At 46.4% G+C, this 25,722-nt stretch overlaps 11 protein-coding genes across 11 annotated transcripts; 3 read left to right on the top strand and 8 right to left on the bottom strand.

Annotated features, from left to right (window-relative positions):
• Nucleotides 1–209: 209 nt before the first annotated feature.
• On the bottom strand, nucleotides 210–2,600 carry F4822DRAFT_47376 (endoprotease endo-Pro). The gene is made up of 5 exons (XM_051463534.1): nucleotides 1,373–2,600; nucleotides 1,235–1,306; nucleotides 1,040–1,167; nucleotides 815–980; nucleotides 210–756 (listed from the first exon to the last, which is right to left on the bottom strand). Exons 1-5 carry the CDS (start codon nucleotides 2,215–2,217, stop codon nucleotides 252–254), a joined length of 1,716 nt encoding a protein of 571 aa, XP_051320199.1. The 5' UTR covers nucleotides 2,218–2,600; the 3' UTR covers nucleotides 210–251.
• A 1,459-nt stretch (nucleotides 2,601–4,059) lies between these two features.
• Nucleotides 4,060–4,472, top strand: F4822DRAFT_424903 (NADH-ubiquinone oxidoreductase B18 subunit-domain-containing protein; the record flags this gene model as incomplete). The annotated part of the gene is made up of 3 exons (XM_051460241.1): nucleotides 4,060–4,096; nucleotides 4,179–4,303; nucleotides 4,368–4,472. The coding sequence occupies 3 exons, from the start codon at nucleotides 4,060–4,062 to the stop codon at nucleotides 4,470–4,472; spliced, it is 267 nt and encodes an 88-aa protein (XP_051320198.1).
• A 204-nt stretch (nucleotides 4,473–4,676) lies between these two features.
• On the bottom strand, nucleotides 4,677–9,761 carry F4822DRAFT_47352 (uncharacterized protein). Its single transcript, XM_051463533.1, has one exon. The coding sequence runs from the start codon at nucleotides 9,519–9,521 to the stop codon at nucleotides 4,998–5,000; it is 4,524 nt and encodes a 1,507-aa protein (XP_051320197.1). The 5' UTR covers nucleotides 9,522–9,761; the 3' UTR covers nucleotides 4,677–4,997.
• A 283-nt stretch (nucleotides 9,762–10,044) lies between these two features.
• Nucleotides 10,045–11,694, bottom strand: F4822DRAFT_388140 (GTP cyclohydrolase II). Its single transcript, XM_051456859.1, has 2 exons — nucleotides 10,420–11,694; nucleotides 10,045–10,354 (listed from the first exon to the last, which is right to left on the bottom strand). Exons 1-2 carry the CDS (start codon nucleotides 11,575–11,577, stop codon nucleotides 10,307–10,309), a joined length of 1,206 nt encoding a protein of 401 aa, XP_051320196.1. The 5' UTR covers nucleotides 11,578–11,694; the 3' UTR covers nucleotides 10,045–10,306.
• A 454-nt stretch (nucleotides 11,695–12,148) lies between these two features.
• On the bottom strand, nucleotides 12,149–14,494 carry F4822DRAFT_47213 (peptidase). The gene is made up of 4 exons (XM_051463532.1): nucleotides 13,555–14,494; nucleotides 13,135–13,496; nucleotides 12,734–12,992; nucleotides 12,149–12,637 (listed from the first exon to the last, which is right to left on the bottom strand). Exons 1-4 carry the CDS (start codon nucleotides 14,251–14,253, stop codon nucleotides 12,278–12,280), a joined length of 1,680 nt encoding a protein of 559 aa, XP_051320195.1. The 5' UTR covers nucleotides 14,254–14,494; the 3' UTR covers nucleotides 12,149–12,277.
• Nucleotides 14,495–15,892: 1,398 nt separating this feature from the next.
• Nucleotides 15,893–16,522, bottom strand: F4822DRAFT_424899 (uncharacterized protein; the record flags this gene model as incomplete). Its single annotated transcript, XM_051460240.1, has 1 exon — nucleotides 15,893–16,522. One exon carries the CDS (start codon nucleotides 16,520–16,522, stop codon nucleotides 15,893–15,895), a length of 630 nt encoding a protein of 209 aa, XP_051320194.1.
• Nucleotides 16,523–16,689: 167 nt separating this feature from the next.
• F4822DRAFT_388131 (uncharacterized protein) lies at nucleotides 16,690–18,234 on the bottom strand. Its single transcript, XM_051456858.1, has 4 exons — nucleotides 17,589–18,234; nucleotides 17,220–17,521; nucleotides 16,800–17,136; nucleotides 16,690–16,736 (listed from the first exon to the last, which is right to left on the bottom strand). Exons 1-3 carry the CDS (start codon nucleotides 17,917–17,919, stop codon nucleotides 16,894–16,896), a joined length of 876 nt encoding a protein of 291 aa, XP_051320193.1. The 5' UTR covers nucleotides 17,920–18,234; the 3' UTR covers nucleotides 16,690–16,736; nucleotides 16,800–16,893.
• Nucleotides 18,235–18,328: 94 nt separating this feature from the next.
• F4822DRAFT_388123 (uncharacterized protein) lies at nucleotides 18,329–19,638 on the bottom strand. Its single transcript, XM_051456857.1, has 3 exons — nucleotides 19,028–19,638; nucleotides 18,925–18,967; nucleotides 18,329–18,859 (listed from the first exon to the last, which is right to left on the bottom strand). The coding sequence occupies exons 1-3, from the start codon at nucleotides 19,225–19,227 to the stop codon at nucleotides 18,485–18,487; spliced, it is 618 nt and encodes a 205-aa protein (XP_051320192.1). The 5' UTR covers nucleotides 19,228–19,638; the 3' UTR covers nucleotides 18,329–18,484.
• Nucleotides 19,639–20,672: 1,034 nt separating this feature from the next.
• F4822DRAFT_388120 (uncharacterized protein) lies at nucleotides 20,673–22,392 on the bottom strand. The gene is made up of 2 exons (XM_051456856.1): nucleotides 21,395–22,392; nucleotides 20,673–21,288 (listed from the first exon to the last, which is right to left on the bottom strand). The coding sequence occupies exons 1-2, from the start codon at nucleotides 22,296–22,298 to the stop codon at nucleotides 20,804–20,806; spliced, it is 1,389 nt and encodes a 462-aa protein (XP_051320191.1). The 5' UTR covers nucleotides 22,299–22,392; the 3' UTR covers nucleotides 20,673–20,803.
• Nucleotides 22,393–23,165: 773 nt separating this feature from the next.
• F4822DRAFT_424895 (uncharacterized protein) lies at nucleotides 23,166–23,969 on the top strand (the record flags this gene model as incomplete). The annotated part of the gene is made up of 4 exons (XM_051460239.1): nucleotides 23,166–23,225; nucleotides 23,283–23,668; nucleotides 23,720–23,865; nucleotides 23,920–23,969. The coding sequence occupies 4 exons, from the start codon at nucleotides 23,166–23,168 to the stop codon at nucleotides 23,967–23,969; spliced, it is 642 nt and encodes a 213-aa protein (XP_051320190.1).
• Nucleotides 23,970–24,472: 503 nt separating this feature from the next.
• On the top strand, nucleotides 24,473–25,596 carry F4822DRAFT_439977 (GPR1/FUN34/yaaH family-domain-containing protein; the record flags this gene model as incomplete). The annotated part of the gene is made up of 5 exons (XM_051462695.1): nucleotides 24,473–24,583; nucleotides 24,645–24,840; nucleotides 24,953–25,063; nucleotides 25,122–25,167; nucleotides 25,239–25,596. 5 exons carry the CDS (start codon nucleotides 24,473–24,475, stop codon nucleotides 25,501–25,503), a joined length of 729 nt encoding a protein of 242 aa, XP_051320189.1. The 3' UTR covers nucleotides 25,504–25,596.
• Between the last annotated feature and the right edge of the window lie 126 nt (nucleotides 25,597–25,722).

Raw genomic sequence — 25,722 nt, 5'->3', positions numbered from 1 at the left:
CGAGTCCGTGGCAAAGGGTATCCCGGTGTCGGGGTAGCCTTGGACTGCAACTTGGGAAGGTTGGCTGTTGTTCAAAATTTTATTTCTCTAATGATAAGTAAATACTTATTCTTGTCCCTATTTCTATTCATCCATTGCCCTATTGGATGTCCTATCCAATATCCTTAATCATATACAATTACTTGAATACAAGTTAACCGATACCCGGTCTAATTATACAGCTGTCCCTACGTCCGGTCGCTTTACATAATTTATGCGATCGACCTTATACGTCTTCGGGGCCCGGACCTTAGGTGTCTCCTCGTCGGGTTATTCCGGCGCCTGAAAGCAGATGGGCCGTAGAACTCATCCGTCCAGGTCGATATTTGGCTGACTATAGCGTCCTGGGTCTTCTTGATATCAGGATCGAGAGCATTCCAAACACCGAGGTCGTTGCAGTGACGGGAATTAGGGATTATGATACTGGGAACGTTTGGCGTAGATACTAGGGGGCCGGTGGGCCTAAACAAACTAGCGACGGAAGCTGACCTCCAAGGATCAAATTCGCCGTTTACAAAGATGATGCGAGAACTGTTGTCTAGGCTCTGGGGCAATTCCCAGCCCTTCGTGTGGTCATTAACGTCGGCTGCAGTCTTTCCCAGGGCGCTCGCGTAGGTGTATTGGCCTTCTCTAGGGAAATATAGCTCGCACTGACGCTGCCAGTAGTCGGCATTGGCTAGTCGTGTGAACAAGGTCGATTGGTTTGCTGGTGCACCGCTGAACTTGAGTGTTAGATATGATGCGCACGTACAAAAAAAGTCGGAGAGGGTCTTACGTTTGCCAATAGAAGAAGGGCTCATTGCAAGTCATCCAAACCCATGTGCGGTCAAATGAATTATCGCCGGTCTGGTCGGTATACATGGGACTCGAGGCATTGTGGGTGTCAAAGCATGCCACGCTGTTCTTATCATCCCACTCGTCATAGCCGTAGCCCGAGCAATCTGCCATTTGGTTAGACACCGTACGATACCTGTGGGCGACGGGGGAGATGAGGGCTTACATCCTGGGAGGTACTCGGCTTTGTACCATTTAGCAAAATTAGGGAGGGCTTTCTCAAGACCAACTCCACTAGTACTATTCGAAGGGATAGTGGTTGAGTTGGGAGAGAAACCTTCAATAGCATCGCACCTACGAGGAGACACGTTAGCTTAGTCCAGAGGCACAGCAATATGCCATAATTGTGTTGGCCACTTACATTTGGTAAAACGTAGAGTAACCTGAGCTTTGTTGAATGCCTTGCCAAGCCCATATCGGGGAAGATATCGCCCTGATGAAACATGTTAATAAAACCAAATCCAAAACCTATGTGGGATGCGAAAAATAAGATACGTACGAAGCTGCATCATCTAAATGAGCGATGTCTTGAAGACCGAATAGCTGCTTTAAACTGTCTTGTTCTTCGCTGGATCCCTGAGTGAATACCTTGTCCACATGATCGATGATAGCGGTGTAATCACTGGAACAGTTCTTAGGCATGCCCTGCTGGATGCCGTAGAAATATTGCCAGTAATCGTAAATAGCCTCGACAGGACCACTGCTGGAATGTGTCGCCCAAAATGTTCCGGGCGCGGTACTTTCGATCCAGGCACCTAATGCACCAGAGTAAGATCCACCACTCCAAATCCAAGGAGCGTTTGGTGCATTCGACGAGCTATTCGAATCAAATGGTAGCTGAACAGTTTGCGCAAAACGAACAAAATCGGCAACGGCTTGATCCAGGGTCAAGAATTGAAGGTTCTTGGTCGATTGGGTCTCGTACGGCGTACTATTCCCCCAATAACGATGTTCGATTAAGACGACAGCACCGCCCACTTCTTTCGCAATTAGGCCAGTAATACTCTGGTCGGTAATATACGATGTGTATCCCGAAGCAGCAGATTCTCCAGGTGTAAACAGGACAATGGGAGACCCCGGGCCCTGCCAATGAGTGGCATTATACCAATATGACTGATTAAATGTACCAAGGTCTGGGTTATTGTGATCGATGTACTGTTCGAAGAAACCAATGCCAGTGTTGGTCTCCGCTGGATCGGCAAGTGCTGCTAGAAAATCGTCGCTAGCATCGTCGGGAGGCGGGTAAGGCGCTGGAGGCGTTAAACCGAGGACAGCGCCTACGCACATAAGAGAAGTGAATACATCCCGAACTACGAAGCCCCTCATCGTGACCGTCCTAATCATAAAGGGGGAATGAAAAAGGAAAGATAAGAAAATACAGGTAATAACCCGCTTACAAGAGGAATAGGGTTTATTCCTTGTCCCATCATGATTGGGAGTAAAGCATATTTATGTTATGAACCCGTTTCCAAGACCATGGATAAGCAGACCCCCGATGAGATAGCCTGCTGCCATGGGAAAGCTAATGGTTCAGCCGCCCGCGCCTCAAAAAATAAGCATGACCCATCATGACCCATTGAATAGCCGGGAGGATGCAGGATAGGCGACGGGTGGCCGTAGGATGCAGAGAGACGGGAGTCATTGTAGGACGGGGGATGTTACCCTGATGCCGGTCCTATGAGAATTGGAAGCCAAACTCTGTAGTGACCTGCCTAGGCGGTAACGGTAAGGGGTGTGAATGGAACTGATAGTGATGTGGGATTAAGCTTGTTGCCTCAAGCTCAGCCCTATTGTAATCTGTAGTCTAGCTAAGTTTCAACTGTGAAAAAGGGAAACTAGACTGTATTCAGAAGGTGAATCTATGGTCGATATCCACATTGTATCCATGCTTGCTGAGCACACGGCGTGTCGATCCGCTAACCTGGAAGGTCAGCTATCGAGGCGCAACCCTAAGAAAACCAACGAAGAGTGGAGGCATAACCAATAAGCAGGAAGAATGTTAGACTGTAGATAAAGGGGCGAAGCCAGTCGTTCGCTTCCTTCTAGACGATCTGATATGTGATAGGTAGTCCTAGCTGGTCCCTATCCCTGATGTAGCTTGCTTCCCTTACCTATGCAGTGATGCTTGGGGGTTGAGCATAAAATAAACCTGCTCGCTCGAGCCTTGGCAACGACTTGTTTGGTAACTTGTTGCGCAGTAGGACTCGCAAGGTTGAAATGCGTCCTGTAGTCGTTCCGTAGAGTGCATTGATCGAGTCTTGGCAATCTGTAGTATTCAGTTTCCTTATCTTGGCCTGGAGATCTCTCTTCATGTGATTGTAGGAAATACAACTTTTTTGCTACCTTATTCTACCACCTTACTTTAAGATATGTAGTGTAGGTGCAAATGTATGACTATCTACAGTCGCAGGGGGGCTCGTCGGTGAAATACCGAACATGAATCTAGGCTTTCCGCATGGAGATAGTTAGACATGCTGTCTCGTCAATGTATATGTCATGTAATTGTCATGTCTGTTTGCCTGTTGTGATTGACAGGAGCAATTATCCGTGAACTACACCCTGAGACCCCTCATCACTTGATGTGTTCGAGATGTGTAGGGAATTGTCTAGACTGGGCTATGATATTAAGAGGATATATCATTGTGATCTTGTGGTGTTAAAGCCTTTTAAAATGCAAATTGTTAGACATGGCTGGCTACACAGGTGTGGTCTCGGTGAGCTTTGCCCGTACCGATGAATGATGATGATGATTATGATGATGTAGAGAATTAAATTAAGAATTAAGAATTAAAGATTCAGAAATGAAATTGAGCTTGTTCGGATTGAACTTGGGTACGGTACTTGAGTACTAAAAATAGTTAGTAAGCCAATCCATATAGAGCTTAGTCTACCCCACCGCATGAAGCTTTGAAGAACACAGCCACTACCATAACAAGACACTAGCCACAATTAGAGGCTTATCTCGGGAATCCACTCAATGCTCTAACATTAACAATTAACAATTAACAATCCAACAATTAAACAATTCCAATCAATGAATCTAACAACGCTTCAAGGTTGAAGGATCCCACCCCAGACCTTAGCCATCATACCTCATAATACCTTAGCTACAAGCTAGACTCCTACCTCGAGTAACCGACCGACCAATTGACCACCCCGACCCTCAATACCTCGATACAATCCAAGATGGGGCTCTTAACCAGCTCATCCGAGGCTCCTGCAAGTACGCAAAGCTCCGAATCCCTCCCTACCTCCTACTTAGTTACCTAAAACTGGTACAATTACTAACCTACTTCGATTAATAGAAGCCACACGCGAAGAAATGCGCGACGCCAAACTCCCCCTAGCCTACCGAGACAACTGCGCGAACCTCCTAATCCCCCTCAACAGATGTCGAGTCGACACCTACTACCTACCGTGGAAGTGCAATGTGCGTGACCAATATCCCCGAGCTGCGATTGTTAGTATTCGCTCGGACTAACAACATCCCACAGGACGAACGACATAGCTATGAAAAGTGCCAGTACGAGGAATTCAAGAAGCGAGTCGCCAGGATGGACGAGCTGAGAGAAGCTAAGGGTGGTGCACGAAGTAATTAAACAATGGCCCAGGGATCTACTCAACAAGCAAGAAGGGAATAAAATAGGAATTGTACATAACCTTACGCGCTACGTCGAGGAATTAGGATGGCGATGGATTAGAGGCCAGTCCGCCGTAAAGCTGGTGTACTGCTGCTTGTTCTATGGTAGTGTCAGTCCAATATGCCGTTATCTTCATGAATATAACCTTCCCGGCGTTGCGATCATGGGTTTTGGGTTTAACCTGCCGAGGATTTGTAATATCTACTGTCCTAGCCTCTCCACCGAGCCGAATTCGTGATACTACAACGTGATACTACAGCTGTAAGAAAATACACGAATAACTTGATAGCTCCTCTTGTTACGCATACAGCGATAGGCGGTCCCGGATTATGCTGGTATTTATACTTTGGCTGGCTTAGTTATAGACATAAAAGTATTCCTATAAGAAGCATATCCGCGCGATACTTCTACAAATACCATAAAGTCAAGTCAATACTAAAGTGCCTGACACTCGTACATCCAACCTCTCTGACCCAACATCCATCAAAACCTTGAACTTGTCTTCCTTCGAGCCTTGATCGGACCGAAATTTGGGGTCGACGAAGATGGGGAGGTCGAGTGGCGACCTCGGGACGAAAGAAGTGGCTTCTTTTTTATCGCTTGGGGCGCCGTCACGCTTCTTACGTTACGGGCCTTCACACCAAGGTCCTTTTTAACCCACCCATTACCTGTAGGGAAACCATCTGCCTCGGGAGAGTAATTCCCATCTACCTCTTCATCCGCGTAGTCCTCGGTGTAAACTGGTTCTGAATCGGAAGACAATTCGACAACTTGTGTCCCAGGAGGAAGTGTGAATTGGGAAGCGGACTTTAGCGAACTTCGCTTCTTTACTGGGGAAGGTGAGACTTTGATTTGCGGCGACTTGGAGGACCTTCTGTTGGTATGGTCATCATCCACAACACCGTCGGGATCTCTTAATATGCTGCTCGGCTCGAAACTGTCGGGAACTCTTGATACGCTATCTTGGTCGTTTGGAAGATCGTCCAACCTCCGCATTGCTTCTTCATATTCACGGTCTTTTCGAGCCTGGGCTTGTTGTGACGCCTTAGCTGCTACAGATTGGGGCTGAGATTGGGATTTGCATGGGCTCTGGGTGTTGCGTGAAGTAAGCGCCGTGCACCATACAGTGTTCAACGAAGCCAAAGAGCTTGGTGTTGACGGGTTAGCTGGAGACGATATTTGTCTGTTCGTAGTTACCTCTCCTTGGTCTGCGGCTGGCGTACTCTGGCGAGCAGGTTTAGGTGTTGGGGTTGACATACGCTCATCGCCATCTGATGCTAAACGATCCTCCATATCAGGTGCGACGGAGCAACCATCTTCTGTGACTTTGAGCGATTCCGGTTCCGCGATATCCATATCTAATGTGTGATCTGGCTGCCTTCTGCTGCGGGTACTACTCGCAGATGATGGAGGGACAAAGACCTTGGATTTCACGACTTTTGGCGTCCCAGCGACTACCTCATCTTCATAGCTGTCAAATAGGGGACCTGATGACTGTTCGACACTAGGAAAACCTAAGCTTGATACATCGGTGTTTGGTTTCTTCATCGTGGTACCTGAGTCTGTCTCTCCTCGACTGGTTATTTCCTTGGTAGGATGGTCCTGGGGGTTCGTATTGGTAGCTTGGCTGGCGTTCTCGTGTAATTGCCGGGACGGGCTACTAATTCGCGATGAATCAGACGTAGATATATCAATTCGGGCTCCTTGTTCTAATTGTGAGGCGTCGGAACTAGTAACATTAGACGTATCTTCTTTCGCTAGGTTCGTCGTGTTGGATAGCTCGGTGTTTACGCCTACTCTTGTGTCGTCGGTTTCAATAGATAACTTGGTCTCGGTTTGGGGATTCTCGTTAGATTTCTCGGTATCTACCATAGCAAGCAAAGGCTGTTGCAGAATCCTAGGCTGTTGCATTTCGGCAAAGCCGATAGTCCGAAATCCCTCATCTTCCCCTTCGTCTTCGTCATCGTCGTCATCAAGGTCAGGCGCTTCAAATTTGTCGTATATTCGTTGGCCAGTGTTTTGATCGTATTTCTTTTCGTTTCGATCTAGATTCCGATCTCGTTTGGCGAGACAGACTTCCAAGCCAGTAGCATCGTCGTCGATCCTCACCACAACGCCAGCTACATTGGAAAGCTGCGGCTGCCAGTTCGTCGCCGACGAACATGACCACTGTTGCCACGTAATCACCATCCCAACCTGAACTTCCCCGGGCCGTAAAATGGGAAGGGTTGATAGATCCGAGGGCAAAGATGGAAGGTCATCCATGTCCGTGAACTGACTCGCATCATTAGTCGGCTCGTTCGTTCCGTATTGTTGACCATCCACGGGGTCATCGTAGTTGAGTTCCACGTCTGCATTAGTATCGTCGTTGATACCATTGAAAGTATCATCATATCCCTCTTCATCCCACATCGCAGACTCGTCGTGTCTTCGCTTCTTGTTGGATCGATTATCCTGGTAGAAATGTGCTTCATTACGCTGTGCTCGCTTACTTTGACCTCCACGCTTATTTTTCTTCTGGAACCACGAGCTTTGCTGTTGGGGATCCCAACGCTGAACAAACGGGAAAGGAGGTTCGCTTAACACTACCCCTTCCTGACAGCACTCCACAGCTCGGTAGATAATCTTCTCTTTCCAGGCGTCATCTTCTTCTTCCAACATCCCGGATACCTCCTTTTGGTTGCTTTTGTCTTGTTCAAGTCTAACATTCTGAAGTGGCCGCACATCCTTCATAAGTTTTGCCCTAAGGTCGTCTTCGTCTTCTTTCGACTTAGGGTTACGAAGACCTAGCGCACCAAACAACAGCCTACGTCCTGCACCCACGTCCACGCGACGCCTTTTCTGGTCGGAGGCCGGTGATTGAGTGTCTTCACCCATGGACGTCTCCGTTGGAGTATGTTCTAGGGAATCTTGCTGAGCAAGCTCATTAGACTCATTACGTTTTCGTTTGGTCGTAGTTGAAGGCCTTGATGGACCAACTTCCACCCCACCATTAGCGATCGCATCCAGCAACTCTTGCCTCTTAGCTTCAAATAGTGCCTTCTCATCTAGAACGGTTGGGGTGGGAGCAGAGGGTTGCGCTTCATCGCTTGCGGTTACGGTGTATGTGGTATTCGCATCTTGCATTTCTAACTTCTTGGCCCTGTTCGCAGCCCTGCGACGAGCATTGCGCCTCTTGGTACTGTCCTTTCCAGCTCCAGGAGGCACAGGTTTAAGGTGGGAAGTTGCAGTCAACGATACTTGAGATTGCCGCGTATTTGCGGCGGGAAGTGGCTTCTTTTGGAAATGAGTACTTCCAGACCCAGGTGTTGATTCAGCTTCGCTAGAGTCGTCATCGGAGCTCTCTTCGGACGAGGACGAGGACGCATCGCTATCACTTGAGATGTCACTGCTACTCGTGTCCATATCGGAACTTTCATGATCGAGTGCCTTCTTCCCACCTATCTGTGAAGTGTTTCCTCGCATGTTAGATTTGGCAGAAGTTTCCTCTGGACCACTGTCGCTATCCTCACTACTATCGTCACTTTGACTATCCGAATTTTCCGAACTATCTGATGCGTCACTATGTGAACCTGGTTGATCGCCAGCTCGGGCATCTCTGTTGCCATTGTCATTGTCATCATTGTTGTTATCGCTATTTTCGTCATCACTGTTGTCGCTACTCTCCGATGATGCATCATCGTCAGAGTCATCTTCCTCGCTCCCGACTTCGAAATCTTCGTCTTCAGAACTAGAGCTTGGAGCATCGCTGGAAGTCCCGGAATCGCCATCAATTGTTTTCTCGGGGCTAGCCTTGCTACCATTCAATGTCGTAGACGTCGTTTCACTCTCGACGCCAAATTTACTATTAGTGAACGAACCAGATATCGCAGCCATTTGTGCTAACCCTTTGCCGGAAGTAATCGACCCAGGTGGAAGACCACGGTGGTCAAATTCTCGTACGAATGTGGAAACTTCCTCCTCGCTCTCGCCATCAGATACGTCTGAAAGGTTTTCATCATCCTCCATCATATCATCCTTATTAGATATGCCTTTCGCCGAAGTCTCCTGGGTTGTTGATTTTGAAACTTGTCTGTCTGACGAGGCACATTTCAACATTGCAGATATAGACATTTTTGGTTCGAATCCCTCAATTAAATTGCCGTATGCCGCCTTCAAGTCGCCGTCGGAATTCTCTAGGATTTTCTCGCAAATATCCACAGGCGCTAAAGGGAAGGCACTTCGTAATGCGTATACACTCTGGTTTCCCTCACCTGGGTCTAGCTGATTGGCATCTGGAGCTTTCCCAGGCTCTGGGCCGTCTTGTAGGGAAGCAGCATCTTCCATTAAGCCTTGAAGCTCCTCGTCGAGGTCGTCCTCGTCTGATGATTCAGAGTTTTCCTCTTCCTCATCTTCGGATTCGGAGCTACCATCTACCTGCGCGTCGCTACCGAAATTTTCGTCACCAACATCCTCATCCTCCAAGTCTGTGTCGAATCTAACATTCGAAGAGTCCTTCCGAGGATCGAGTTCCTCTCCATTGGTAAGGTATAACATCGGTGTATCTTGTTCGTTCTCAGGGTCATCGTTTGTGAGTTTAGGGCGCTTTCTGGGGGGAAGACTAATAGGGTATCGGCCACCCGAAGGTACGAGAGGACGTCGACCAAAAGCAACACCGTCTATTAAATGTCTTCCATCGGAGGATATCTGATATCGGCCGCTAATTCGACGCCGTCGGTTGTCGTCTCGATTTAGTGCTCGGATGAAGACCCGATCGTCGGGTTTCAGGATGGTACGTAGCGGTTGGAAATGTAGGCATTCAAAGCTCATACCGTCGGCATCATGCAGTTCGACAACATAGTTCTCTAATCCTGTTTGGCCTATCTCTAGAGTGATAGTCTCGTTGACATCTTGCAGGAGTTTAGAGATCGTCGGATCGTCTTTGAGTGATATATTCCACATCAATCGTTCATCGGCAAGACCTTCTCTTCGTACCACAAGGCGTAGGCGCATATCTTTTTCGGCCATGGTTATGTATGTTTGCGGTTCCTCAAGGTGTAGGTAGGTATCTACCCAAGATGTCCCAGTTGGAGGAAACGTTGAGATGGAGATGATCAAGAATTAAGTGTCATTATTAAAATTGTAAGTCTGAAAGAATTAATACCAAGATGGAAAGGGCCAGACGGAGGGAGTCGAGCTTGATAAGAAAGTTGTAAAAACATTAAATTAAGAAAGTTAGTCGACTTCTTTACTTCACCGTGAATGTTCCAGCAGAAAACGCGACACCTATGGATCCAATCCATCCTAGGGAATAATTTAGTGGATCTACCCGCTAAGGACCCCTAGAAAGCGGGTCCAATGACAGCCCTGGAGCTTGGAAGTTTTGATTGGGACCTGAAATCTACGTAGATGTGGGGTATACTCACGTTATCCACTCCACCGTAAATTCAATCCCACCGTTAGATTAACTGTTACAGTGCACCGTAGCATTATGTGTCTAGGTACCTATTTAAAACACCTCACTGGCACTAAGTGCTACGTATAACAAGCCTTCGGAATAACCTCAATCAAGATTATTTTCTAATGCACAAATATCTTGGTTTCTGTATAGACCTTATGAGTATATACCTGCCCTATCGTCCAAGATAGTATACAAATGCGAAAGAAGTAACCAAATAGAAGTATCTGTTTTACATGTAATTCTATATCCCAACCATCCTCCCATATGCGCAGAGAAGTACAATTCTAGTATACCCGTCTTATCCGTGCGCTGAGTAATACACGATATGCGGTAGTCAGTCACTCTTTGCGTATCAACGAGGTATGCCACCCATATCTAACATATGTCCCATTTTCTCGATCTGTCATTAACTCGTTAGTTATCGCATTGATCTTCAGGAGCTAGTTATAGACCGAGATTACTCACCTTAGTCTTCAGATATCCTTCAACTTCTCTACTTCGGAAACCACCTTTACCCTTCCAACTTAAAGGTACCATTGCCACCCGCTCCGTTACTCTAACTTCTCTATTCGGCCCTTCAACAGCTCGGATTTTGTCCGGGTTGTTAGTCAGCAACCGAACCTCTGTTTGTCCCAAGTCAAGTAGCATTGCTGTTGCAAGCCCGTAACTTCGCGCATCCGCCGGATGCCGAAGCAATAAGTTGGCCTCAACAGTATCGGATCCTAGGTCTTGTAGATTATACGCCTTAAGTTTCTCTCCAAGGCCAATCCCACGGCCCTCTTGCCGCAAGTAGATCACAATGCCCCCATTGACTGCGCTCGGTAGAGACATGAGCCTTGCCGCCTCGTCTAATTGCTCGCCACAGTCACATCGCGCAGACCACGCAGTTTCACCGGTATAGCATTCCGAATGTATCCGAACAAGCGGCGGGCCATTCGGGGAAGGGATTGCCTCCTCTTCCTCAGCAGAGGACGAGCCACTGAGCATACCACTTCGTGTCCTTCCTGGATAAAGACGGCCGGTATATGCACCTCTAACCATGCGATCCATTTCCGTCTCCCCTTCCCTCGGCGCATCAAGCGACTTGCTCCTAATATGTGGACCGAATACTATAGCGAGGTGTTCCTTATTGTCGACATTATTTGTGTATAGATGTAAAAACATCTCAGTTCCAGAGACGGTCGGAATCCGAGCACGCACTATACATTGTACTTCGGGTAATGTCTCTAGTAGTTTCGGTCGTTTGCTACCACAGCCGCCGGAAGGGACAGAAGAGTCTACAGGAACACCCCGAGGCTGTTGTTCGGCAGGAGGTGTAGGCGTCGCGATACCGGGCGTAGCGGGGGGCGTGAAAGCGGGTGAAAGTAGTGATGGTGGCGGCGGTCGGCTCGCATCTTCTGTTGTATTGGATGTTATTGTGGGTTTCGGCGATAGACTAAGTGAGGAGAGGGATAATTCGTCGTCGTCGTCGTGGTCTATGTGAGTCGCAATCCCAGGCTCTGGTTCCCGGTTCGGCCGCGATCGTGGAGAATAGAAAGAGGGAAGGTCTGTGGTTTCCTCGCGCCTTTGTTGATTCGACACCCCTCGGGCGCCTTCTGCAGAAGATGTCTCAGGACTCGGCATGGCTTCGTGTGAATCAATTGGGTCTTAATTTAGCACGAAGCAAGGCATAGATGTAATAAGAATGAAAAAAAGAAAGTAAAGGTTAAAAGTAAAGAAGACGAAGCTTAGAAGATGCGGGAATAGCCGCTGACGTATAATTCCGTTTAACTTTTGGCGGGGTTTAAGTAATGTTTTACCCGTAATCAGCTAAGTTTGCTAATACGTTAAATCCTGTGACAAACGGACTACACAGACCCACGATAACGGTACAATAATATAACGTTAAGACAATCCGAATCAAAGACGATTATACATCTAATTCAAGGGACTCGTTCTCAATTACATATGTAGTATCTATACCTAGGTATATATCCGAGTGAGTCGCAAATACTACCTGGGATCACCGCATCAAGGTATATAGATACAATCACACTGTATTCCTGAGGTCAGTGATAGTACCTAGGTATTCACCCCTTTTTATTGATTACATGATACATTGCCCCTGATTCCTACACTCGAGGGAAAACACAGGTAAGGAGAGAAGAACTATCATCATCTATAATTTAGACGCCTACTTAGCCATAGAGAATACGAGGAACATAGACGTCAGGTTTAAATAGTCGGGTAGTATCTGGCATCTTCTTATTAGGTATATTAAGTTAGCTACTTCTATTATCATACCTGCCTAGGCATCGAGACCATTAGAAACCCTCTTTTGGGTCTATTTCTTCCAATCCCCGGGCCGCCCTGTGTAGTAGGTCGTGTAGCTGTTCGTGTGCGTGGCATTCGCGGTACCGTCGCTCTTATATGTAGGCGTTACCTTCTCTTTACCATCCGCAATAACCAAATCACCCAAGACACGTCTAAATAGCTCCAGGGCTGCCTTCGGTTGATAGTAAGGCACTTCATGGCCTGAATCGTAAACTCGTGTGAAGCTGAAGTTTCCATACTGTCTGCTCTCACCGTACTCGACACCGTCCACAACGAATGGTGCGTATCCAGCTGAGGCAAACTCGGCCTTATGCGTGTAGTTCACCGATAGGGACACGGCTTGGCCACCCAACCAATTGCAGATGTAATCCTATTAATTTAATGTTAGAGTCAATCATTTTGAAAGGCATAGATAGGCGCCGCCAGTATGTGAGGAGGGGGTTAGGAAAGGCGAGAGGATACTCACAGCATCACCATAAACCATCGCGATACGGACATCATATGCTAGAAGAGCTTCGAGGTCTTCAAGTAAGTTAGGGTAAACAAAGTCGCCCGTGTAGTCGAAGCCGATCCATATATCTTGACTACTAGTGGATGTGTAGTTAATGTCAACGCCTATGGCATTTTGGACCTTCGCTGTGTTGAGATAATCAACCCAATTTCCTGGCGGGATACTGGCATCATCCTTCGCTCGAATATCATATGGGTTTCGGCCGCTAACGACGCTAGAAATTGTTAGAGACGTGCGTTTACTTCTTTTTGTAATCCCGCAATGCAATTTGTAGATGGATGCCCTAAACTCAAGGCCACTTGGCAGGAGAAAGACAAATCCTTCCTTACTACGGATGGGTTAGGCTAATAACTTACTAGTAGGGTGACTCAACAAGGGAGCGACATATCGCTGTCGCCTGTGCGCATACAGATTTACCGTCAGGCGTAGAACGATCTTGCTCAAAACATAAGTCGATAGAGTCTCGGCAACCACCAGGGAAGTAGTAGTTCATTTTCATATAATCGTAAATCGTCTGGTTGATCGCTTCAATACCGTATGTATTCTTGAAAGCATGTTCCGGATAATACGGTGCCTGAATTCGTTCGCTGATAATACCATTAATTATGCCTAGCGTATGTAGGTTGAGCTCAACACCGGGAATTGTCCCATTCTGGATTAGAGCATTTTGCTCGTAGAAGTATCGAAAGAAGGATGGACCATAATGCCCGCCATAACTCTGGAACGCTGTTAGATGTCACCGCCGCGGTTTTTATACGAATGAAGTCGATACTTGCCTCAGTCCATAGATTAAAACTACGAGACTTAACCTTCTCGTCCAAAGTAGGCAGATTCTCAATAAACCCTTGCAAGATCTCCCACGTACCCTTGGCAGCCAAGGCGGTAGTATCAAAACGGTACGGGTCCACCTCGCTGTAGCGGCCATCGGGGTTGGAAGAATTAACAGGCAGGCCTGTAGTCTCATTGACGACACCCACGACCGCATCGGCATAGGAGAAGCCTACGCCAATGGGTTGCGAGAGAAAAAGAAGGTTGCTAACTTCGTTCCAAGCATAGGGATTCACAACCGAAGTGCCGTTAAATGTGACGTTGCAGGGCCCGAGCTCCTCAAATAACCCTATAAGACTGTCACTTCCTGGACCGCCATTAAGCCATAGCGTCAGAGGCGCTTCGTCGGGATTTTTCCGAGCCTCGAAAAACCAGAAAAACATGTGGGTCTCATCATCGAGGTCTACATATCCGGAATAAGAGGAAACTCCGGGTGTCGTCTCGCACACTCCCTCAAGCTCAGGTTGTTTATACCGTATGGTCGCGCCGCCTGGTGATGTGATGGTCTTAACACCTGTAGGCTCTTGTGGAACCTGTTTCTTGATCAACTTCTCAATGTGGGGCGGTAACGAGCTTGCGGACGTGAGGGAAGTTTGAAGAGAAAAGAGCTGTAGGGCCACTACGGCAGTCCTTCTGAGGCCGTACATTGTCGTAGTGGTTCTAGTTCACCACGGAAGAATTTGACAGGGAGGGAGAGGGAGAAGCGTGGGTGACAGAAAAAAAGAAGAGCCCATACTTACCGCACGGTTCACTGACTCTTATAAAATCTATGTTTACATAGGGATCGGCTCGACGCCTGGCACAGCTCAGCTAAGACCCCGGGTTCCATACCCACAAATTATCTACATGGATGCATGGACGCATACTTGCCCCCACTCATTGTGACATGGCTGCATAGAAATCGTAAATGCGTAATCGGATTTCAGTCTGTCCAGAAGATAGTGCTTATTCTTGAGGCTGGTTTACTTTTTGTTGATCAACTGCCGATTTAGTATAGAGGCATCCTTCCGGAACGATGCGACTCTGCTGGCAAAGATTATCAGAACCCGAGCCCGTCAGCATCCGTGCCTTGTTTCCTTGCGTCTGCTAGATTCGAAAGGGCAGGCGAGAATCCAATCCGCGGGGTATTGCTACGAGATGTCATCATAGTCAATCATTAGCAAGACTGGATTGTTGACTGCGCGGGTTACATTAGGTATGCATAGCTGCATGGTTACCTGGAACCACTCGCGATCTTGCGATACCTTATCTATAAAAGAAAAGAAAAAATATAGTGGAGAATACCAGGACAAGACAAGACAATAACACAACTCGTCATTCCTAATCCCCAATTCTCCAAATCCCCCAAGTTCTCGAGTCATTGACCGCTCTGCCCCTTGCTCGCGATGGTCGCATAAGTAGGAGAGTCTAAGAGTTAAGAACAAACCCACGGGAGTACCAGAATTGGAGCGGTAATAATAATAACTCATCATATCCCATGACAATCGTAAATGGAGATTGGAAGGGAGACCCAGCGTCTTGTTGAGTGATTATTTGCTTGCTTGCTCATACCATAGGCATGTCGGTATTACCCATCATCAAACTGAGCCTCCCTTGCTAGGTTATCCCCGCTGAATAAGTACTAGGATTTACGGACACAATGGTGATGGCGAGCGCTGTAGTAGTTAAAATGAAGCAGCTACTAGGGTGGTATAATCACGCAATCTTCTTTCATTATACCCCACGTAGGTTGATGACGCTTCTAGGATGAGGATTAGACAATGTTGTAGTGATGAGAAATTTATCAAAGCGTCTCCGAAAATCCAGCATAATTTACGGAAATCGGCGCACAAATAATTCTTAGTCATATCATCCTTTCTTTTCAGCTTATTTCCCCGCGTATTCCCGCGTATTGTGTCACTGTGGACGAAAATCATTATGATCACAACACTGCGGTCTCAATTCCACGCGCATACCTAGGTAATTAACAATACGCGGTGATACGGCTAGGTTAGACACGTTCGCTGGCTATATCCGTTGAATCACTTATTGACAAGCTACATTGAACGACATCGTACTGGATAATCACGACCGGATATTATGTGTTACATTGTCCAATTCAGGTACCTATCCGGGGATTGTTTGAGCTAGTAGGTAGGAATTCGATGCTGCCTTGTCTTGTGGGATTCACTTTCACGTCGCAAAAAAGATTCGCTTCGAAGTACATACTATGAAGGTAGTCATATTCCCAAATATCTTAACTTCCTCCTAGACCTTGACTCCCTCTTCATTCATATCTACGTAGAATTAATCTAACCCAGGTTCTCTCCACCACCGGAAGCTATGGCGCACCACTTGCGCATGTGGCACCTTCTTTTCGAGTTGGTTCGTCCATTCAGATGAGACATTGCCATATATTTGTATTAATCGGAGTTTCGGAAGGCTCCCAATTATCTTCAAAAACTCCTTCTCCTTACGGGTATTCCCGCGCCCCTCCCAACCGCTAGAGCTGACTGTTCTAGGCGCCCAATCAAAGACCAAAGTCTCCAGATTTTCGGCACGTTTGGTGACCTCCCCAAAGAATGATAGCCAACTGTTCCAATTTGGATAATCCGTGGCTATGACGACCAAGAGCTTATCCAGCCGGTTGAACCGCAGAGTCCCATGAACGGCGAATCCAACTCGACGATCAATCCGACCGCTAACGTCGACGCGCAAGACGGCTTGCTTATGGACTATAGGGGAGAGGTCCCGGTATAGACTTTTGCAGGTAAGCATCAATGCTGGGAGGGGACGAACATACGGCGTATCCGCCAAGTAAAGAAGCTGAGGCCGTAATGAATACTCGAAATCCGTATGGTCGACTGCGAGATAAATCTCATAGATACGGTCGCGTATTTCGGCAGGTAGACTAAAGAATGGTGGCTGAGTCTGCATGTTGACTATCGTTTCGCTTACGCAGCCAGAGAAATCAGAAGAGAGCAGAGCAATTTTGATGTCCTAATATGAAAGTTGGGAGGAATTTATTCAGATTTAAACCCTCTATTATCCCGAAGTAGGCGCTCGATTTAAATAATAATAGTCCGAATCTATGATATATAATTTTACAAGAAGTTGACAGTGGCTTATTGTTGTTTTGACTAGGTACCAGGTATGTTTACACCACGATGCCAAGGACTTTATAAGTCTATAGATACTAACAGCCAATGATCGGACTTGCTAAGCATTAACCTGAAACGTCATAGTCGAGACCATTCATATTAATAATTACCCTGGTAGGTACCTAGGTATGTAACAGCTTCAATTCTCTACGTTATACAGATATTCGAACAACTAAAAAAGTACTCCATCGTATATATCTGAGTGACGTTTTCCCTATTCACCTTGATCGTTAATACTTGATTCCGTTCATGCTTCGCCACAAGTGCTTCTATCATCTTTCTTAAAAATCCATTCATTCCTGTAACATTTCTTAATCCACCATTTAATCCGACCATTTGATCTATAGCGTCAATATGACTCTTCCACGCAGTAAAATCCCCCGTCGCAAACTACAACAGACCTCGTCAGCCTTTAATTACTAGATCGGACAACAGTGATAACTCTGGCCCAGTGGTATTCAATTATTACTTACTCCATCCGAAGCGAGTTGCAGCGCAGTCGAAATTGTCGCTTCTTTCACGGATTTAACCTCCGTAATCTCGAGCATCGCCTTGACTGCTTGGCCCAAAATGCCCAAGCAAATCGCCTTATACTGCAGAGCATATTGGTAATAGCGAGGAATACCAGTGCGAAGATAGAGGCTACGGCAAGCACAGAGGAACAGGCCCATTCTCATACCATGGTCCCCAATTGCGGTCGGGATCCAATCCTGCATAGCTGCAGAATGGTATAAATGAGAATGTCTACCAGTATGATCGATAATTGTGTGTATATCTAGGTAGGTAAGTTAGAATAAGCGCTGAAAAGACTACGACGATTATATCCGTCTTACAATACTCACAGTGGCCTACAAGGAAGCGCTCGAATTGTGATACTGAAATTCCAAATTGACATCCCAAGTTTCTAGGTACAGCGCTAGTCGGTGGTGGTCTTCGCTCAAGTGTATCGGCGTTAATGGATATTTTGGCCCGTCTCTGGTTTTGGTACTCGATAACACGTCTCCTCCTAGCTTCTGCGTGTGTTGCTTTTGCGACATGAGACTTGATCGCGTTCTGCGAGGCGCCTAGGTCAGAAACCCAGACCAACTTCGTGCCGTTCTTAGCGCGATTGGCAGAATTTGAATTTTCTCGAGATGGATTGCAACTCGTTCTGCTCACCCGATCTGCTAGCATGACGGTGCAGTTTCACGATATTTACCTCTGAACAGGATGATTATATGAAAGAGGACTTGAAAGATATTGGAAGATACCCAGGTATAGTATTTCAGGTGGTAGAAGCAGTAAAGCACACAAATTCATCTTCAGAAGGAAATTTATGTCGATATAATCATATTCCTAAGTCTAAGACTACCTGCACCGTTCGGCATGATCCCGCCGGACCAGTTTTGATCTGCGGCTAAGCAACCCGATATAGAAAATGCAAAGCTTGGCACCTCTGCCTAAGTACTTAGGTGGATATCTAGCGCATAGTAATCAGGGGTCTACATCCGAGGATCCAGACCGATCCGATGCTTGGATATATTTAGGTAGATAATCAGGACCATGCCTTCGTAATATTTCTAGATCCATTCGGTACCAAGTACTTGGCGGATATTGTTTATTAATGATATCTATACGTCTATAAAACCACGGAAGCATCCCGTACATGCTTATCTACCAGGTATCCATGGATGCAGGTTGTTTTTATTTGAAATCCTCGCTAGAAACCAAAAACAGCTATTCAAGAATCCATCCTTAGTTAAATTATATCGGGCATCCAATTGTCATCTTCACCCACATAGGCGTCGAGGATGAGACGCTGAACGAGCTGTCTTATAACATCGTCTGTTTCATACTCTCCTCGGGGGAAAAGCTCATATGACTTAGCCCCTCTGCTTCTGACCGCGTCTGAAATAAGTCGATGTAAACTCTCAAGACTCGGCCGGTACTGATCTTCCTCAGCACAGCAACGTCTAACAAGCTGCGCAATGTCAGGGTCCAGATTCGGGTACTCTCGATCAGGTAACGCAGCGTGAGTTTCGATTTCGGTTTGGGTGCCCCTAATATCCACTACAGCACGGGCGGCCGAAACTGATTCAAATTCATCCTCAGGAACGATCAGGGTACGCATCACCTAATCCGATTGAAAGTACATATGAATTAGCCTACTGAGTCACCCTACCAGTAGCGATAACTTACCAGTCCAATTTGAAAAATGTTAAGGTTGACACCTGGGTTGTTGCTGTGGCGTGAGATATTGTTAGCATACTCCTTAACGCGCATTTCAGAATATTCAACGTACCTCTCAGGGTCGGGGAGGACTCCTGCTCGCTCAAAGTCAATAGCTTTGAGAATTGGGACGAAAGTATGATCTTCATCGTCAAGGATGTCTCCAATCATAACTATAAAGTACAAAAATGTTAACGGTCTCCTGGATGCTGCAGAGCGGCGACACGTCTTAACCAATTCCACGGGGGCGCTCGGGAGAGGGTAAATTACCATTACTAACGTGTAGATCCTGATGACTTAGTTGATACTTATCGAGCCTACTTTTTTCGTTCACTGGTATCCTTTCTATGCGAAGGCCACCTGTGCGACTCCCAGGTGGGTACGCCATAGCAATACACATTCGAAGAAGGCAAAAGAAGAACCTCCATAGCATTCTATTAGGTAGTGGATACCCCCAATCCCATTTTCTTTCCAGGAAATCAAAGACAGTTCCGTTTGGCACAACCTCAGTTAGAACCGTTCGCCCGTAAGCATTTGATAGGGGACTTCGAATGGAATTGTCAAAACTGTATGGTTGCATTATGTGGAGAGCCCCCCGAAGCATCTAGATATGATATATGAGGTTAGCATTTGTAGGATTTGAATCGTACATCGAATTCCGAAAAAAAGGTGGTATAAACGCTCTTACCTTCAGTACACTGGCTTCATTTTTTAAAGCGTTATCCATACCTAATCGAAAGGCCCTTTTAACCACAAAGTTCCGCGAGGGACGATCGCTCCAGAAATTACCTATTTCCTTTACCATGCAAGCCACATTGCTGGCACCAAATCCAAGCATTCCCATATACTTGAAATTGATGGTGTCCTTTTCGAAATAGGCCTTAATATTCTGGGCTTCCTCCATTGCTGCTGTTTGTCGTATTTTCTCGTCATTCCGTGCTTGTATGCTTGCTTTCCTCTCTTGCTCCCTTCGAGCTTGCCTGTCAGCTGCTTCCTGCGCCTCTCTAGCCCTTATTCGATCTTCCCTCTCTTGCTCTCCCCTTCTCAGCCGCTCTATTTGCCTTTGCCTCTGCCTCCTTTCGGCCTCCCTTTGAACTTCCCTTTGAGCTTCTCTCTCGCGGGCTTCTCGCTGTTGCCTTGATTCCGTTCCGCGATTTGCTTGCATCCTTTCTTGCAAGATGCGTCCTTGGTGGTTTACATATTCCAAAAAACGTTGGGTCGGACTAAACCCTGGAAGGGGGCCTCCCCCTTGTTGAGTCTGGAGGGGAGGGGATGGTGAATCAGACGACGACGGAGAATCAGATGATGGCGGTGGTGAAGATGATAGTGGTTGAGGCTTCTGGTGTCGGCCAGCCGGACGGCGTTGGCCCTGGTGGCGTGCTTGCCATAATACTGATTCAGTTGTGAAGTTTTCAGCACTAATCAACGAGGGACCGACATCATCGCTTGAATTATCACTCCAATTCATTGTGTTAGATAGTTACTCAGAAGAAATCAATGCTTGGTTAATAAGTTTTCAATTTATTGTTGTCGCAGCTACTAGTGTGGGGGAGTTGGGATATATAGGTATTATTGAATTGATATTCAAAGGGCACTGAATGCGGCAAGACAACGCGAATTTTCGTTTAACAAAGAGTATGAGAACAAAAGGCTTCTCGAAGAAATTTTAACCAACGTAGAGTACATCTGTCCCTGAAGGGATTACAATGAATTCTATACGTCATTTAGCGGAGGTCGCTTTATGGGGCGCATTTATTGAGAGTGTATTTATTGGTGGGTGCTAGCTGTGGTTTATTCACTATTATTTGTTTCGCTCCGACCAGCGGTTCGATCCACGATTTAATAAGTGCTATACCTCGTGCTGATGTCCTTTCCACTTCATCGGTCGCATGAAGTCTCTCGGATCCTGGCCACCCCACCGTGCCTCCCATTCTCGTAATAATTCATCCGTCGCGCCTTCGCGCTCGAGTCTCGTCTTGTCCCACATCACATATGCCCATTTACGGAATTCATCGCTAATGTAATGCCCGTAGATATTACTATACGTATCGCCCCATATCAGTGTCCATGCTAGGGGTGGTTGTGATTCGATGTCTCCAACGAAAAGAAGCGGGTCAAGTCGTTCTTGCTTTAGATCTCTCTCGGATGGCTCTTCGTCTCTTCTACACCTCTGGCACGCCTGACTGAGGTTGGACTCATCGAAGAACTCGCCCGTTTTCATTTGCTCTTGCATTGTGGAAACGAGATGCTCGTGATCTTTGATCTGAAATATGATCTTGTGTAGCAGCCCCAAACCGCGAGAAGTGGTTCCTGATAGAAGCATCATCCTAACAACTGGTTTTGTTAGTCGTTGATCAAGTTATGGTACGTCGAGGGGGGCTGGGGCAAGGCTGAGTAAATGTGGTTGACATGTAAATGAGAAAGCAAGACTGAAACTTACAGCTGTCGTCGAGCTCAAACGCGCCTTCTGGTGTTGGTGGGCGTCCACAGTCATCGAACCTGGGGTTTTCCGGACTCAAGTCCCATTCTATAGCGTCAAGAACTCGATTATATATGTCCTCGGTGAAAGAATTGACGCATACTATCTCTTCGATCTCCCAGGGCTCGAATAGGCAAAGGAACATCCTGAGAATCTGAAAATGTTCCCATTCGGGCCTATAGGGGCTAGAATCCCAGGGTCGGCCGTAAGCACCATGTCCGAAGAGATTACAGCAGAGCTGAAAACGATAGAGCGAACGGAAAATACGAGTTTTTTCCACGGCGCTAAGAATTATGTCGTTAGGAGGACATCCCGTCTTAGCGGCCAAATTGGTTAAGGCCCAGTTGGTGAACTGTCGAAGAAGTGGGCAAACTATGGCGGAGTGGAATTTGGCCATCTGTAGTGCCTCGGCTTCGTCGAGTTGCTTGTAGAGGGGCTGAGATGGGCTCTGAAGACGATAGGATTCTAGGAACTGTGCGATTTGATCGCGCGTACAAGAGACTGTATATGAATTGGACTTCAAGACGGCCTGCGCATCAGGAGTGAGGATTCCTAATGTGATGTCTAATGATGCGCAGAGAACGTATCTTCGGTCTTCAAGGTACTGTTGGAGCATAGTGGGAGAGGCGCGAATCAAGCTAGCTAGGCTTTGCAGGTCTAGAAAAGATAGAATATGGCGTCGTAGTTCCGGAGGAAGCTTCTCTAATTCCGAATAATTATGGTATGCCTTCAAAATGGGAGATACGACTCGTAAGGTTGAATTTGCATCCCTCGCAACCACATCGGGAGCCGATGGATGCTTAGAGCATTTTGGGCGCTTAAGACGTTTTAGGCATTTTAGGACTCTGGATATGGTTCCCTTCATTTTGGATGGTCGCGTTTGATTGTGCTAGAAAAATAATCGATAGGAACGAAAATTGACGATGAAGATGGTGATGAAGGAAAAGGAGGATGTGAGGGTGAGGGTGAGGGTGAGAAAGAAGATGAAGGAAGGTAAGGAAGATGGGTATACCTGGACAGCAGTACCTTAGGTAGGTAGACAGCCCGGGCCAGCTACTGTATGTATATGAATTAAACTCCAGGCAAAACTCTTTTGTTTGTGGACATGGGTGCACTATATTTACAGTGAATTTAGCGCTATTCCTCACTGTATCATTAGTGCTTGTCAGGGAAGCTCAGTTATGTACCCAGGCACCTAAGTAGCTACTGAAACCACCTCATATTATATCAACCAATGAGCTTGCAGCTGTAGTGACTACATCCTCGCATATTGTAACACCTATTCGGCCTTGAGACGAAATGGTGCATATGAGCCTCATTAAGTGGGTAGATAGTCTGGAAAGATACCTGGGTAGATATCTAGGTGTAGTTGCGATGAAAATGCGGTACAACCAATGGTATTTCATCTTAATTCGTAGCTGCCTTTGCCTAGGTGATTGCCTTAGGTTATGTAGGCAAGAAGGAAGGTACATAAGGTAATGGCATTGGTCCTTCCTGTTCACTGTATTCATCCAGTATTTCACAGTCGAAGCTCCGGCCTCGTTTGCACCTACCTAAAGAATCCTCCCGGTGATACTCGAAGGATATGAAAGTGATATATTTAAGCCCAGTTTTCAACACCTTCTGGCTTTGAATTTATCATTACCATACTTTTCCACCTCGGCGATTCCCATCTACCCAAGCGGAGCAACCCTTTCCACCCTCATCTGTATTCACCTAGTCAGTTTCCAAGATGCCTCTCTCGAAAGTTCTTTGCGGCCTTCTCGATTGCAGTGGTTCAAGCACTCCACAGGTTTGATAACCTCCCAGTATATTAACATAGGATATGAAAATACTCATCTAGCGTTAGCAAGTATCCAAGGCCGGAAGTCCTAGAGCAAGCGGGCAGGGGAGTGGACAGCAAAGCCCTAACCCGTCGGTCGCGTCGACAATCAAATCTCTCCATTCAATAGAGTCTGGCCTTCGCCGATTGAGTGAAGGTCTACACTCGCAGGACAGCCTCGCGGCCGAGCTGAAGGAATGGCTAGATACCATCGATGCCGCCACCTATCGCAAGGAGGAATGGTCGGAGGAGGTGCGCCAGGCATATGATGCCTACAAAAAAGAGGGAGATAAGCTCAAGGCCACGCACCAAGCATACTGGCGGTACATGAAGGAACATCCTCGTAACGGGACTCCGGAGGAGCATTTACAACGTACTAAGCTAGCTTGTAGCTGGGCTTATTATGCGGTAAGGTAAGTAATTAACTCTAGCCCTCTTCATTCGTAAAGCTAAACCAGCTACAGCGCAGTCGAAGGCCGGACCGAATTTCTGGTAAAGTATCGAAACGCATACAACGGCAAACTGGCGATTGACAACCACATCAACGAGGCAAAAAATCAGATCAATAGTGGAAGGAACGCCATCAGGGAAGCACGGCATAATTATAAGGGTAGGTTCAGACCGAATTCTCAAGTTTGTTGACTAGTCAGGCTAATTCCTATAGCTATTTGGACGGCCTTTACGCGTAGAGCCAATCCCGAGGTGTTTCAATGAGGGAATGGGCTATTCCCATTTGGTATGCTTGCCTTTTATAGGTCTCATCACGTACAACAGGAGCAAGTATCACAAGGAGTTAGTTTGCTATTCATCACTCCCATGGCGCTGTGGGCAAATGGTTATATCCTCACATCTATTGAGGTCTAGTTTTTATCGGCCCCACAAGCCGATTTAATTGAGAATCGAGCACTATTGTCTTCAGCAACATTGTAAATTACGTAATGCTTAAGAAATTGTTGAACTGGTGTTATTCGTATACCTGATAAGTGGATGATGCTCTCCTAGAAATTACTCTTTTAGTGTGCGTAGTACCGTTCGGGTATGAGAAGGGATAGCATTCAGAGGTTATTCTCATGAATAAATAGATATCAGACATGGCTGCTCATCATAAGACTTAGGTACCTTTCGCAAGTTATCCCTTTTTTCGGGGTTTTTATCACATTGATATTTTAGCACCTTTCTACGTTTCGATTCAATTGTTGACGTAGGATTGTAATACAATGGCTCCGAAGCCAAGAATAACACCTCGTCTTACTACAGACGCCGACGAAGATGCCGAAAGGACTGGATTATCATTATATGCCAGTCAAGGGCAAAGGCTTGCGAATCCGGTAAGAAAAAAAAAGCTGCGTGACGCCAGGTGAATAGTGGGTTGATTTTGAATTATAACAGTCTCCATTAGCTATGGGTGGCTTTGCGACGACTCTCCTTACCGTTTCTCTTGCTATGATGGGGTTTCGGGGTGTTTCGACACAGACTGTTTTCGTTGGAAACCTCTGCTTCGTCGCCTGTGTAGCTTTATTAATTTCAGCTCAGTGGGAGATGGTCAGGGGCAATACCTTCTCGTATACAGTGTTGAGCGCATTTGGTAAGTTTAGTTCTTTTTTTTTTTTTTTTTTGGCGCGTCTGGGACATCCCCTAAACTTCTATCTTTCGTCGCTACTTTCTTCGATATTATATCATCTGCTTACTTGAGGAAGGTCTCTTTTATGGTGGTTATGGCGCTATTATGATACCAGCCCTAGGAATAGTCGACGCATACGGGGGATATACACCTGAGTATTATAACGCCATGGGATTTTTCGTATTAAGTAAGAATAACCATATCTGGTTTATCATGGTTCCCATCGCTAATAGTTCCGATCATAGTTTGGGCCGTCCTAGATGTCTTCTTTTTAATTGCTAGCGTTTCCTTGTAGGTCAAGACCATAATCCACCATAATCCAGGAACTCAAACCAGTACCTAGCTACTAACATAATAATTAGCAACATAGTATACATTGGAATATTTCTTACCGTTGAGCTCTGCTTTGCTTTAGATGCAAGCTCCTATTTCGCCCTTGCGGATGGAAATCTGGCTGCAAGTGCTGCACTCATGAAAGCGGCTGGTGTGTTCGGATTCCTGGCTGGGTTGTTAGGATTCTATACCGTCGCACATTACATGTTTGAGGATGCGTTTGCTTTTCACATACCAATGGGCGATACTTCTTCGATCTTCAAAAAGTACAAAAACGCTAAGAGCATGGAATAGAGAGCTCTAGATGGCCTAAGCATAAAGCTCAGAATCTTTAGGAATTTCTATGTTTATTCTCGAGCGCGTAAATCTAAAGGGGAGGAGACGCGATATGAAAGAGGAGTACTACATTTGATACAACTACCCTATGTTAGGTACTACTCAAAAACAAGCACCGAATACCATAAGTCACTCCATTGCCCCTTTGATTTAATACGATGGTAATGATATTCTGTA

The sequence above is a fragment of the Hypoxylon trugodes genome, assembly GCF_022578975.1.
Source record: "Hypoxylon trugodes strain CBS 135444 unplaced genomic scaffold F4822scaffold_1, whole genome shotgun sequence".
Taxonomy (NCBI): domain Eukaryota; kingdom Fungi; phylum Ascomycota; class Sordariomycetes; order Xylariales; family Hypoxylaceae; genus Hypoxylon; species Hypoxylon trugodes.
The sequence above is the reverse complement of the archived record's forward strand: the minus strand, read 5'-3'. Positions and strand labels throughout refer to the sequence as shown.